General features: G+C 40.8%; 1 protein-coding gene across 3 annotated transcripts in view; it reads right to left on the bottom strand.

The window, feature by feature from the left end:
* Positions 1–9,660, bottom strand: part of PACS1 (phosphofurin acidic cluster sorting protein 1) — a 142,780-nt gene extending 133,120 nt beyond the window's left edge. For 2 of the 3 annotated variants that reach the window (XM_072423063.1, XM_072423064.1), the window contains exons 1-2: positions 9,447–9,660; positions 6,418–6,505 (exon numbers count right to left, since the gene is read on the bottom strand). In XM_072423063.1, coding sequence (XP_072279164.1) covers positions 6,418–6,505; positions 9,447–9,628 — 270 coding nt within the window. In that variant the 5' untranslated portion in view covers positions 9,629–9,660. Of the gene's footprint in view, positions 1–6,417; positions 6,506–6,814; positions 7,973–9,446 lie in introns of those variants that run through there. The other variant, XM_072423065.1, reaches the window with a different exon arrangement.
* Between the last annotated feature and the right edge of the window lie 3,405 nt (positions 9,661–13,065).

Raw genomic sequence — 13,065 nt, 5'->3', positions numbered from 1 at the left:
CAAAAAAAAAATCTTTAAAAAAAAAAAATTGTGTAGAATGTAATGTAACTGTACAGTAGCTTATATAATATATATAATACAATTATATATATATATTATATAAAGATTTCTTTGTATTGGACTCAATACAGCTTTTTTGTATTGAGATCAATGCAAAGTGATTTAAATTAACCACTCCGCCTCCCACCCGCACCGACGCATGCAGAGACATCACCGGGAAACCCCAGAGATCGTCACTGCACACGCCGGATGAGGAGAGAAGAGAGAAGACGTCTCCAGAGGAGCTGCGGGGACAAGGTAAGTATGATTTTTCAGTTGTAATGCGATTGTCATACAATGTTGTATGACAATCGGATTGCACTGTAACGCATGTTTATACTACAACCTTGGTTCGGGGTAAACGATAGTAGCAAGTTTACTTACCCCGAACCTTGGTTCGGGGTAAACGATAGTAGCAAGTTTACTTACCCCGAACCTTGGTTCGGGGTAAACGATAGTAGCAAGTTTACTTACCCCGAACCAAGGTCGGGCTAACCGCCCGGGTGGTTAATGAGCATTAGGTTAAGCAAAAACACAATATCTGCTCATTTCCAAGAGTGCCTGACCCTGCTCGTGAGTTTGGTAAATCAATGTGGTTTGATGTTGTGCTTGGCAACCTGGACCTCCTTCCATTATCATCAGGTGTGTTAGAATGAGTATGCAACTCAGCTGGAAAACTAATTGACAACCAGTTTGGACAGCAAGTAGAAGTGTCCTTGTAAACAATAGTGCTAAGATCAGGCAGCACAGCACAATGACAACAAACCCAGTGTTCTCCCCAGAAACTTTTTTCAGCTGGGTGGGGGGAAGCTGTAGTCGGGTGGTAAAAAAAGTGGGCGGGGCTGGACACAGCAAATTTGGAGCACCTAGGTATTTATGGCATGGGCATCCAGTAACCCCTAATATTGTGTCAGTGTTCTACCTGCCCCCTAAACCTTGTTCCAACTTTCCAATGCCTGGCTTGTTAGAATGTACAACATTTTTTTGTAATATGGCCCAACAGTCCAGTGCTGTGTATTTTAATCCACCTCCCTAGAGTTCCAAGTTTTAATAGTGTAATCCCTTGTAGTAGTGTAATATTGTGATCAATGTGGCTTAACAAGGCTTATTAGGCTTAGTTCACATTAGCAGTAAAAAAAAAAATGGCCCTCCTGAGTGACTACTTCTTGGGAAATGCTGGGCACCTGGGATTGGTAACCTGTGATAACTGCTAGGCACCTGGGATTGGTAACCGGTGATAACTGCTGGGCACCTGGAATTGGTAACAGGCGGTAAGTGCTGGGCCTTTCAGGCCTAGCAGTTTTTCAAGCAGCAGTGGTTCCTGACAAGAGGTAAGTGAGGGGTAAACGCAGCAAATGCAACCTTACTGCCAATATGAATTCAGTCTAACTTCAGATGTCCCCTCCTAGCGCTATACCTAGATAACACAAAGAGCATCTTGCATGTGATTGCAGATGGGGGCAGGACAGCCAGTGCCCTCCTCTCATCACTGTCAAAATCAAAAACTTCCTGTAAAAATTAATCCACCCGGAGTCTGATAGCTGTGTGTGTAAAGTCTGCTTGTCAGATGGTGCAGCCTAACAACTCATTGCCCCTGATTCATCAATGAAATCCGCGCTCGCTGGAAGCGCGAAAGTACGCGCGGCCAGCGATCGCGGATTACCGCGGTCCGGACTCGAGTATGCGCGTACACCTGCTTCACTACCAGCCGGATTCCAGCCTTCACAATGTTGTTGAATAGCGCGATCGCGCACGATTCCGGATCGCTAATACGAATGCGCGATCGATAATCCGATTTTGCTTGATGAATCAGGGGCATTGTGTTCAATCCTTTAGATCTCCTAAATTGTTGGTTGTAATTACCTACATTTCTTAGGGTACACAGGGGACTCTCATAGCTACTAATAACCAACATTTCTTTTTTTAATTTCAAGAATTTCAAAATTTGGGGTTTACTAGTTTAAAAACTTGTGGAAATTGGAAGATTTGGGTTGCGGTTTTAAGTGCACCTAAGAATCTAAAATTGAAAATGCAAATTAAGGACCCCCCGGCCATTTACATAGCAAGAAGCATTGGGATGGGCCCCCTAAATATTTTACCTTCCTTTCACCAAACTATAATTATATAACTATAAACTATAACACAATGCTGCCCTCTCTGCTTCTGTTCTTTGAACCCCAATTTATCTAGAATAGGGAGGTGCAGGAAACTGAAAATGTAGGTGTAGTGGGGAACAGATGTATAAACCCCTAATATTTCATTAGCATGGCATCATTAGAACATAAAAACCTCTGCCCATCAAACTGTCTGCTTCTCCAACTTTAACCTTAAATTCTCTAGAACAGAGAGGTGCAGATAAACAGAATCATGGATACAAGTGGGGGACACTGGTGGCTAACACCCTCCAAACTTTCATCCCCATGGCATCATTACATAAACTCTGACCATCAAAACACGCGCTGCCCTGTTACCCATGACTTACCCTACCAGTACCTAAACCCCAATTTCGTTTTGACGGGCAGAGTGTTTTATGTTCTAATGATCCCATTGTGATAAAACTTCAGGGGGTTATTCACAGATGTTCCCCACACATTTTCAGTTTCCTACACCTCCTGATTCCAGGGAAATTGGTGTTCCAAGTGTTAGAAGTGGGCAGGATTGTATAACAGGGCAGTGCGTTTGCCAAAGTAATGAAATTTTAGTGTGTGTGTGGGGGGGGGGGGTTATCGAAAAGTGTCCCCCCCTTGCACCTACATTTTTGGCTTTATACACCCCACCATTCTAGGGAAATTATAGATTTGTGAGAGATAAGTATAGAAATATAGGAGCCCTTCCCCAATGCTCCTTTCTTTGTAAGTGGCCCCGGGGGTCCCCAATTTGCATTTTTAATTTAGGACTCCAAGGCACACTTGCTTTTAATACTGCAACCCCAATGTTGTATTTTCACAAGATTTTACAATTCTTATCCCCATATCATAAAATTTGTAAAAGCTGGGGTGCTGAAATTGTGAATGGTGCTAACCAAGTGTTCCCTATGCACCCTGAAAATTTCAAATCAATATGACATACAGTTTAGGGGATATGAAGGTTTATACACAGAGAGCTTAAGGCTAAGGAAAATGACATGCAGCATTTATACACACTAATCTGATGATGTCATTACACAAGCCCACTGGCAGAGACATTGTTTACAGGTTTTTTTTTTTTTTTTTTTTTTTCAAAAGACAGCAATGAGATGGGGGAGGGACAGCCTGTGTCCTGATCTCCTCATAGCTGTGCTGTGCTCTCCTCACTCTGCAGGGCTCTATTCAGCTATCAGCTCTTATCAGCAGAGAACAGAGCAAGCAGAGCAGCCTCTCTAGTGTCTGTTCAGAGATGCTGAAAATGTGCTGGACAGAATAATCACTGCAGGTGGGCGGCCCGCCCCCCAAAAACAGGCTGGGGAGAACTATGAAACCTATAACACCACTACAAATGAACAGAGCGCAAATGTCAGACTATTAAAAAAAAAAAAAACATGACAATTTATTCAGAAAAGGACTATGTACATATTACATTCAAATACCCATATGTGACAATGGGACAAAGGCAACGAGGGGGGTTGGAGTAGCAGTTTGGAGTGGAAACCATGCAGATATTTGTACTCAATACTTGCAAAACATTGCTGAAGAATTGCTAAACAACAGAAACTGGCATTACAAACCAGGCACAAAAACATTGCAGCAACAGATGAAACTAACAATAATGAGGATTACAAAAAAATCACATCAATGCATATCCTCCAAGCAAACTTACTTGATTAACACACACACACACACACACACACACACACACACACACACACACACACACACAAACCAGTCCAGTTAAAATAGTAATAAATTAAAATGCATATGTATTTGTATACATTTAAATGTATTTTGACATTTTAATCAGGTCATAAATGTTTGCTCACATATTTTTTACAGTCATACTATTGTGTGATAACATTTTATAAAGTGCTACTTAGTATATATCCAGCTTGATAGAAATTAAGCTACGTACACACGTCAGATTTTTATCGCCCGATAATCGGCATCGGCCAATTATCGGGCGAAAATCTGCCGTGTGTACAGTCGTTGTCTGTCCTGTGTCACATCATCGATAAACACTAGTGTCCCAGTGCCCTTGGCAGCCATGCACACCCATACCATCACACTGCCTCCGCCATCTTTAACAGATGATGTGGCATGCTTTGGTTCATGAGCTGTTCCACGCCTTCTCCATACTTTTTTCTTGCCATCATTCTGGTAAAGGTTGATCTTGGTTTCATCTGTCCAAAGAATGTTTTTCCAGAACTGTGCAGGACTTTTTAGATGTTTTTTTTTAACAAAGTTCAATCTAGCCTTTCTATTCTTGGGGCTTATGAGTGGCTTGCACCTTGCAGTGCACCCTCTGTATTTACTTTCATGCAGTGTTCTTTTTAAGGTAGACTACTTTCTTGAGAGTGTTGTTCACTTGGTTGCCTGTTGTGAAGGGGTTTCTCTTCACCATTGAAATGATTCTGCGATTATCCACCACTGTTGTCTTGCTAAGTTCCCCAGTGCTTTGTTTCTTATTCATGATGTACCAAACTGTAGATTTTGCCACTCCGAATATTGTAGCAATTTCTCGGAGGTTTTTTTTTCTGTTTTTGCAGCCTAAGGATGGCTTGTTTCACCTGCATAAAGAGCTCCTTTGACCGCCTGTTGTCTGTTCACAGTACAATCTTCCACATACAAGCACCCCCCCCCCCAAATCAACTCCAGGCATTTTATCTGCTTAATTGATAATGACATAACAAAGCAATTGCACACACCAGCCCATGAAATAGCCTTTGAGTGAATTGTCCAATTACTTCTGAGCCCCTGAAATTAAGTGATTGTGTAAAAGAAGGCTTTAGTTCCTCAGATTTTTATGCAATCTTTTTGTTCCACCCACTGAATTAAACCTGAAAGTCTGCAGTTCAACTGCATCGGAATTGTTTCAATTAAAATTAATTGTGGTAATGTACAGAACCAAATTAGAAAAAAGCTGCCTCTGTCCAAATATTTATGGACCCAACTGTAATGGAGAGATGATGGAGGTATACTGGAAAGTGTGTGACCTCTAGTTCCTCGTCCCCTTTTCCTGACCTGTGACCATTGCTACATCTAGGGTATGTCATATAACATTCCGAAAGGGAAAAGCAACAAAGAAAATGTAAGTTGAAATTGATGTTGAATACAACTGATTTTTAAAAAAAAAATTATGAAAATTGTAAAATATAAATAAATGTTACATATGGGTTCATATCATGTTGAGCCCTTTATTTGTCTGAAGTTACACACTGAAATTATGAAAAAGTTTTTATGTTGGTTTTAATATGCTCAGATAATAAATAATACTGCTTTATATTGATGTTTTAATAAAAGTGATAAAAAAATTAGTTCATAATTGATGTGATTTATGACTGCCTTGAAAGTTCCATATATGTTTTTGGTTTATTTGTGTACTATAATCCAATAGTATAAAACACATTGCTACAGATAGCCTGGTCTTTTCCTAGAGGTTCCATGGCAAACTCCAGTCTTCTAAATTTCTTTTTTTTTTTTTGTGGGGGGAACAAAAGAACACTAGAGCTGCTCTGTGGGACAATTAGGGCTTGATTTATTAAAGAGGAAGTAAACCCAAAACAAAAAAAAACTCACACTTACCTTTAATCCCGCAGAGCAGTCAATCTGTCAGGAGGTTTCTTCCATCGGGTCCTGGTATCCGTCTTCAGGCCCACGCGCCAGAGGCCACCATATTCTCCTTTTCTTCCGAGTTTATCTTCCTACGTTACCCGACGCAGGCATGAGATCGGGCGATGCAGATTGGGAAAAAAACTTGCTGATCTCACTGCGCATGAAAGAGCTCCAAGAGCCTGACGTAGGTATCCCGGGAGGCTCAGTATTCCTGAGTGATCGAGAATTAGGGACCGGTGCCCCTTTAAAAAAAACACCAACTAACAGAATTTTTACTTTAAATAAAAGGGTTGTTTACAGTTTTATGCAAAGTCAAAATTCTGAGTTTAGGTACGCTTTTAAGCTTTCCAAGGCTGCAGAAGATAAACAATCATGGGTGAACCTTGATCTAGTTCAGGGTTTAAAGCATTTTCCAACTAATAGCAAATTGTTTTTAGGAAATCCATTCCAGGTTTGTTGGATCAACCAGGTACATCCATGATTTTTCATCTTCCCCAACCTTGAAGAGCTTTAAGTCAGGCCCTTAGTGTCACAGCTATACACTTCTAAAACTGCTACAAAATATGTTGGCACTATGTAAATACAAAGTTATAATGAGAAAATACGCAAAAAAGCTAAACTTATTTATAATTACCTGAAGTTTAACAGCAATAACAACAGATGGTAAGTCTTTATCCAGGTCTTTCAACATAACAAGTTTCTGCAAAGTCAGAGAAAACAACCTAGGAAAAAATGTATTAACATTAGGCTAGTTACGAGCACAGAACTGGAAACTAATGGTGAATTTCAAATTATCCTGAACAAGTCATCAACAAATTATAAGGTGTTTCATTAATCAAAGATACACATGTAAAATGCAACCACTTTTGAAAATACCAAGTCCTAAGCAAGCTTTACCATCATGCACAAGCCTCATCAAGTAAAGGCAAACCTGTCTTTACCTCTTTTGACTCCGCCAAATCCTCCTTTATTCATGCATTACATCTTCCCCTACCAAAACCCAAAAGTACAGAAAAAAAAAACGCACTTACCTTTAATCCCACAGGGCAGTCTGATCCTTCTGAGGGGTCCTGCATCAGGTCCCATGCTGTCCCGGAGCTGGCGCACTGGGCTCCACCATCTTCTCTTCTTCATCCTATGTAACCCAACCCAGGTGTGAGATCGGGTGACCTGGGATGAAAAAAAAGTTTGACGATCTCACTGCGCATGCGTGAGATCGGCAAATTTTCTATTTGTGCAAAAAGGCTCCCAAGAGCCTCCCGGGATGCCTGACATGGGTCCATAGGACATTGCACTCCCATTCATTCTAGACCGCCTAGCGATGGAGAATTAGGGGACTGTGCTGCACCCTTTTTTTTTTTTTTTTTAAAAAGGAAAAGGGTGTTGCACCTAAAAGGGTTGTCTGCCCTTTTTGTAAAGTAAAAATTCAGAGTTTAGATACGCTTTATTGTCAAGCTACGGGCTTGTGACTCTGCAGTGGCAATGCCGATAGCCACACTTCTGATGATTTTGTTGTCGCTGATCACAAAGCAAGTGCAGCCTTTTGGCATTTAACCACAAGAAGACCTACAGCTGTAGTTTAGCGAAGTTGCTTGCATGCCTTATTTCTAAATACCCCTGTCTAAAAGCCCTTACAGATGCCTAGCTTACTCTTTTGTTGCTATCATTTATTTGGAAGTAAGCACCCACTGCATAGTTGAACCCACTGCATATCTCAGTAAGCATGGATATTCCTTGCTTTGTTGCGTGCTTTTGACAGGTAAACTTTAATTGAAAATACAGAACATTAAAATTACTTCACATAAAAATCCATTATGAAAATCCCTCTGCTAACCACACAGCACTACTCCTATGCAAACATTTTTTTAACAAGTGTAAGATTTAAAGCTTATCTAATACTTAGTACTTACTTCTTTTAAATGCTTCAAAAGGACATTTTTAAATCCTCTAAAACACAATCCCAAAGCTTTTTATTAAAAGCAACTGGGAAGTTTCTGTGGTTGCTTTAGCTTTGTTTTAATCATAACACAAAATGCTTTATGTTCTGCAGCAAATCTCTGGACATTTCTGGTCACTATAGGGACTATTTTTTTATAAAGCAGGGAATCTGACATTTACTTGCTGGAGATTTAATAACTGCCATATAAGCATTTAGACCTACAAGATTCTCAACAGAAAATGTTTTAGGGAATGTCAGATTCACTGCTTTATAAATAAATGTTTGGAAGTAAATAAAAAATACTCTACTTATGAAACAAATGGACCGCAAAAAAAAACAAAAAACACATGAATGAAATGTTTCCTATTACAGTGATTATCACTTTATAACAGGGGTGTCAAACTCTGGCCCCCAACGTCCTTTTTATGGGCCCCCAAAGAAATCCTAAATATGAACTGCAGCTGGCCCGCCTCTTCATTGAAATAGAGCCACTGCTACAGTTCCCGGCATCACAGCGGGCTATCTGCCTATGCGTGGCACCGCATTGGACTGTTTTATAAACACAAATATTGCTGGGAATTTTAGTAGCGGTGCTATTTCAATGAAGAGGGAGTTTCAGCGGCAGGCCACTCATAAGATTAAGCCCCGCATTGGCCACGTCAGGCATTTCCAGCACTCCCCTCAGCTGTACATTTCCTTGCTACTCCAAGGCATTGACTTGAAAGGTTGGATTTTCGTTGAAGAATATTGTTAATATTATTGTTAGCCTGTGCAAAAAGGTTAGCATTGAAATTTAACTCAGAAGGCTACAAATAGAGAAAGAGGCAAAAGATTTTTTTTCTTAAAAATAAAAAAAAAATGTTATGCCTCTTTCTCTATTATGAGCTTGTTCCTGATTGAATGTCAAGCAAAACCTCTCTGTTTACATATGAAATGGGTTTATATCTAATGAGAAGGAAAAATTTCCTCAATTTTTTCAATAAATTTTCAGGTTGGCCTGCAACTTTGTCTAGGTTTTTAATTGTTTATTTGAGTTTGACACCCCTGCTTTTAAATATTCCACCTAGTGAGCCATTTTTATTTTTATAGTAATTATTACTATTTCACAGTATTTATATAGCACCATCATATTATGGATCACTTTAGAAAGTCCATAGTCATGTCACTAACTGTCCCTCAAAGGAGCTTACAATCTAATGTCCCTACCATAGTCATATGTCCTTATCACAGTCTAAGGTCAAATTTAGGGGCATGTTTTTGGGATGTGGGAGGAAACCAGGGGAGTACCCAGGGGAAAACCCAAGCAGACACGGGGAGAACCTGCAAACTCCATACAGAGTTCTGGCCGAGATTTGAACTTGGGACCCATCACTGCAAAGCCCAGAGTGCTAACCACTGAGCCACCTTGCTGACTGGCAACATTTTGATTTTGCAGCCAGATCACAAACTTGCTCATCAAGATGCCAGTCTAATAACTTCACCATTTACAGCAAATCAGCAATGACAACTACTACATATGTACATGCACACATTGATCCTATATTAAAAGTTACCCTTAACCCTTTTATCTGCCTGCCTAGTAAGCTTCTTTTATAACAGTTGTTTCACCTCTGTAAATTCACATGCATTCATGTTTAAAATATGTGTAAATGAAACGTTCACATCTACACTCAATTTTAACAACAGGTGTGAATAACATCATCATATATGTGGTTACGTCACACCTGGGTACGCAAGCTGAACTGCCTCTGTCTGTCTCCCAGGTCGCATATAAATTCATACGGACAGGACCTCCAGTGGTCTGGGCGGGGCTACTGACAGGTAAGTCGCCACCTAAGGCGGAACCCCCCGGCGCCGCGATGACGGTGGCTCCTAAGGGCCCCGTAGGCACAGGGCGCTCAGACATGGCGAAAACACCAGAGAAGACTGAGGTGATGACCAATCGCTGGAGAAGGAGGAGCACTCGTGACGGAATAAGGCACAGCCAATCACTGCAGAACGTCGCTTGCAGCATGCGCTTTTACTTTCTTCTACCAATCACCGTAGCCTACGGGCGAGGCTTCTTTCCTAGACATCGTATTTGCTTTGTCCAATCAGAACTTGCACCTTCAGATGGCAGCTGTAGATATGAAACGCCCGCAATAGGCCAACTGGTATAGAGTCACTGGTAATGGTTTAAATAGTGCGACGCTGTGTGGAATGTATAGGTCGTAACGTTTGTTGAAGAAGACAGCACTGCGAATTGGTTGTGTTCTTCTCCCATGTTTAACTCCCATGTTTAATGACAATAAAATCCCCCAGCTATCTCTGATAAGAGAGAGGGAAACTATGCGGACCTCATTCACATTATGTTAGCAATACTGACAAACTGCAAACAGCAGGCTGGCTTTAAAATTACTAATTTTGTTACGTGGCTCACAGTGACTTGCACCATGCCATCCGCTGGGTCAATTGCACCGCTGCATAGGTTCTTAAAAAGACAGAATTTTCAGATTTGACAGCGGGCTACAGCTGAACCCCCTAGCGTTTTAATTCTGTCCGTATTTCATAAATTATAATAAATATTTACAAATAATAATTTTAAAAAATAGACAACAATCAATGTAATTTAAAAAAAAAAAAAAAATTGTTTCACTGACATTTGTCCAAACAAGGGGGCAATATTATTGATAATTTAAATTAAATGTAGATTTTGGGAAAAAAATAATTACATGTCCAGTAGACATCCCAGGTATAAATTATGAAGGCGTGTGCTGCACAAAGTCCAACATCACAATCAGGACAGTAGAACCTGGTTTCCTTTCTGATCTCCTTTCCACTGTCATCGGAGCAGCAAACAACACACATCCTTGTAGGTGCTTCCTTTCTCTGGGTTGGTGGGATGTATTCTATGAAGTGATGACAAGTCAAACATTCTGTGTTGACAACGGCAACAGCACGATGTTCAGGTCTAGTCACAGCCATTGATGGTGTTTGGTGGTTCTTGATTATGGATTTAGAAACTTTCAAAATGAAGCCAGAATGATTCACAGGCCTGTCACTCTTTTTTATGTACAGAATGTAAGCATTCCATAAGCACTGCTCAACTAGATGCCTGAAAATCCTGTTGTAGTACTTCCTTTGTTGTTTCTGTTTCACTGGGTAGAATGTCATGGCTTGGTCAGCTCTGTTGACACCTCCCATGGTGTTGTTGTAGTCAATCACCACCTGTGGCTTCATCACTTCTTTCACACCTTTTGTGCCCACCATACCTGTGGAGGGACTATGGACTGTACTCATCAGGAACACATCTTTTTTTGTCACACCATCTCAGGGTCATCATTTTGCCTTACTGCTAGGCAACTATTTTTCCTGTCTTCAGCTTCCCTTTTGCAAACATTGCTGGCAGGTTGCGCCGGTTAGCCTTACAGTTCAATACACATCTGTTGTGTATTGCAGAAGAAACTAAAAAAGTTCAGGAGATGTGTAGCAGTTGTCAGTTGTGACACAATAGCCCTGATTTAGCAATTGCTCAATGAGTGATAGCACTGAAGATGTTGCCAATCCATAGTTGCTGTATCTGGGGTTGAATTTTGTCCCTTTTTCAGTGTATATGACTGAATTCCAGATGTAGCCAGTGGAGGATTCGCACAGCATATAGGTTTTTACGCCAAATCATGCCCTCTTTGACGTAATGTATTGCACCCAGCTGAGCCTCCCCTTGTAAGCCATTAGACTTTTGTCTATGCTGATGTCTATTTCTGGCACATAGGTCTGCTGGAAATTTTTTAGAATCATCAAATTTTTTAGAATCAACCAATTTTTTTTTAATTTTGGTACAGGATGGGTAGTCTCATCAAACTCTTCGTTGTTGGTAAAGTGTAGACACTTCATGATAAGTGTAAATCTGTACAGCAGCTAATTGTTGTTCAGCATACTTGTTTGTCTCTGCAACTATTTTTTGGATAACCTCATCGGTCAGAAACAGTTTCAGGTATGCCAGGGGGTCGCGGCGTTCAGCATCAATTTTCACACCAGGTGCGCCAGTAAATGGGAATCTTAGGGGCGCTGCCTGGTCCGCATCAAGGTCAATAGAGCACCATGTGCGCACTGTACTGACCTCAGGTTCAGATTCTTCACTCTCTTCTTTCACTTTTGCTGTCTGATGACAAATTTCCTGGTGAATCACTATCGCTCGATTCCACAAGTGACTCCAAATCACTGTCGCTTCAAGTTCTTCAAAAACAGCGCTTGCGCTGGCAAGATGCCTTTTGGATGCCATGGATGTGGTCAAGTCTCCAGTAAGCAGTCAGGAACGTTCAAGGTCAAAGACAAAGTGATCAAATGATACATTCAGGAAGTGATGAAATAAGCCATCAAAAGTTCAACAAGGGTCAGATCAAGGTCAGGGCTAATATTGGGCAAAATGTAAATCCGAGCACTGTGCAATGATGTTTCATACACTAAAAGATGTTCTTGTACATTTACTTTTTTTTATGTTTTGTGTTTCAATGTAAAAATAATTTAAAAGCAGATTACATTGTAAGCAGATAAGTGGGGATTTTTGGTTACCCTGAGTGTGACTCGGGATTACCGCTATTTGCAAGTAAATTCCACCGCCCCCTAATTCTCGGTACCCTAGGCAGTCGAGAATGAATGGGAGCGGAAAGCCTACCGGGATACCTACGTCACACATCTCGGGAGGCTCTTGGCGCTCCTTATGCGCATGCCTGAGCATTTTGGGCATGCACAGAGGGAGCCTTTAAGCGCAAAAAGAAAAATGTGCTGATTTCACGCATGCACAGTTTTTTCATCCTACGTCACCTGATCTCACACCTGGGTTGGGTGATGTAGGAAGAAGAACAGAAAGAAGAAGAAGAGAAGACGGTGGTGCCCGGGATGATGCAGGACCTGGTGCAGGACAGCCCCAGAGTGATCAGACTGCCCTGCGGGATTGAAGGTAAGTGTATTTTTTTTTTTGACGTTTAGTTTTTCTGTAACTGCCTAAAAAATTCAGGTCACATATACGTTATTGTGGATGGGACTTCCAGTGGTTGGGGCTACTAACAGACACGTCACTGTCTAAGGCGGAACCCCCTTGAAAGACAAAGGCTAAATGTTTTCCTCAACCTAAAGTTGCTGTAGCTGTATCTTAGGCTCAACCATATATATAAAATGTACACACTATTGCAAAAAAACACAATATTTGATGGTAATAGTAGTAGGTTGTACTTCTTTTTACAACATTTTAGCTGATGTGGGGAATATTCTTTGGGAATTTTAGTCAATATTGACTTCCATCAGGCAATTGTTGAGCTACACATCCATGATGTAAATATCCTGTTCCACCACATCCCAAAGTAT

The sequence above is a fragment of the Pyxicephalus adspersus genome, chromosome 9 (assembly GCF_032062135.1).
Source record: "Pyxicephalus adspersus chromosome 9, UCB_Pads_2.0, whole genome shotgun sequence".
NCBI classification, from domain to species: domain Eukaryota; kingdom Metazoa; phylum Chordata; class Amphibia; order Anura; family Pyxicephalidae; genus Pyxicephalus; species Pyxicephalus adspersus.
Note: the sequence above shows the minus strand (reverse complement) of the source record. Positions and strands in the feature narration are given on the sequence as shown.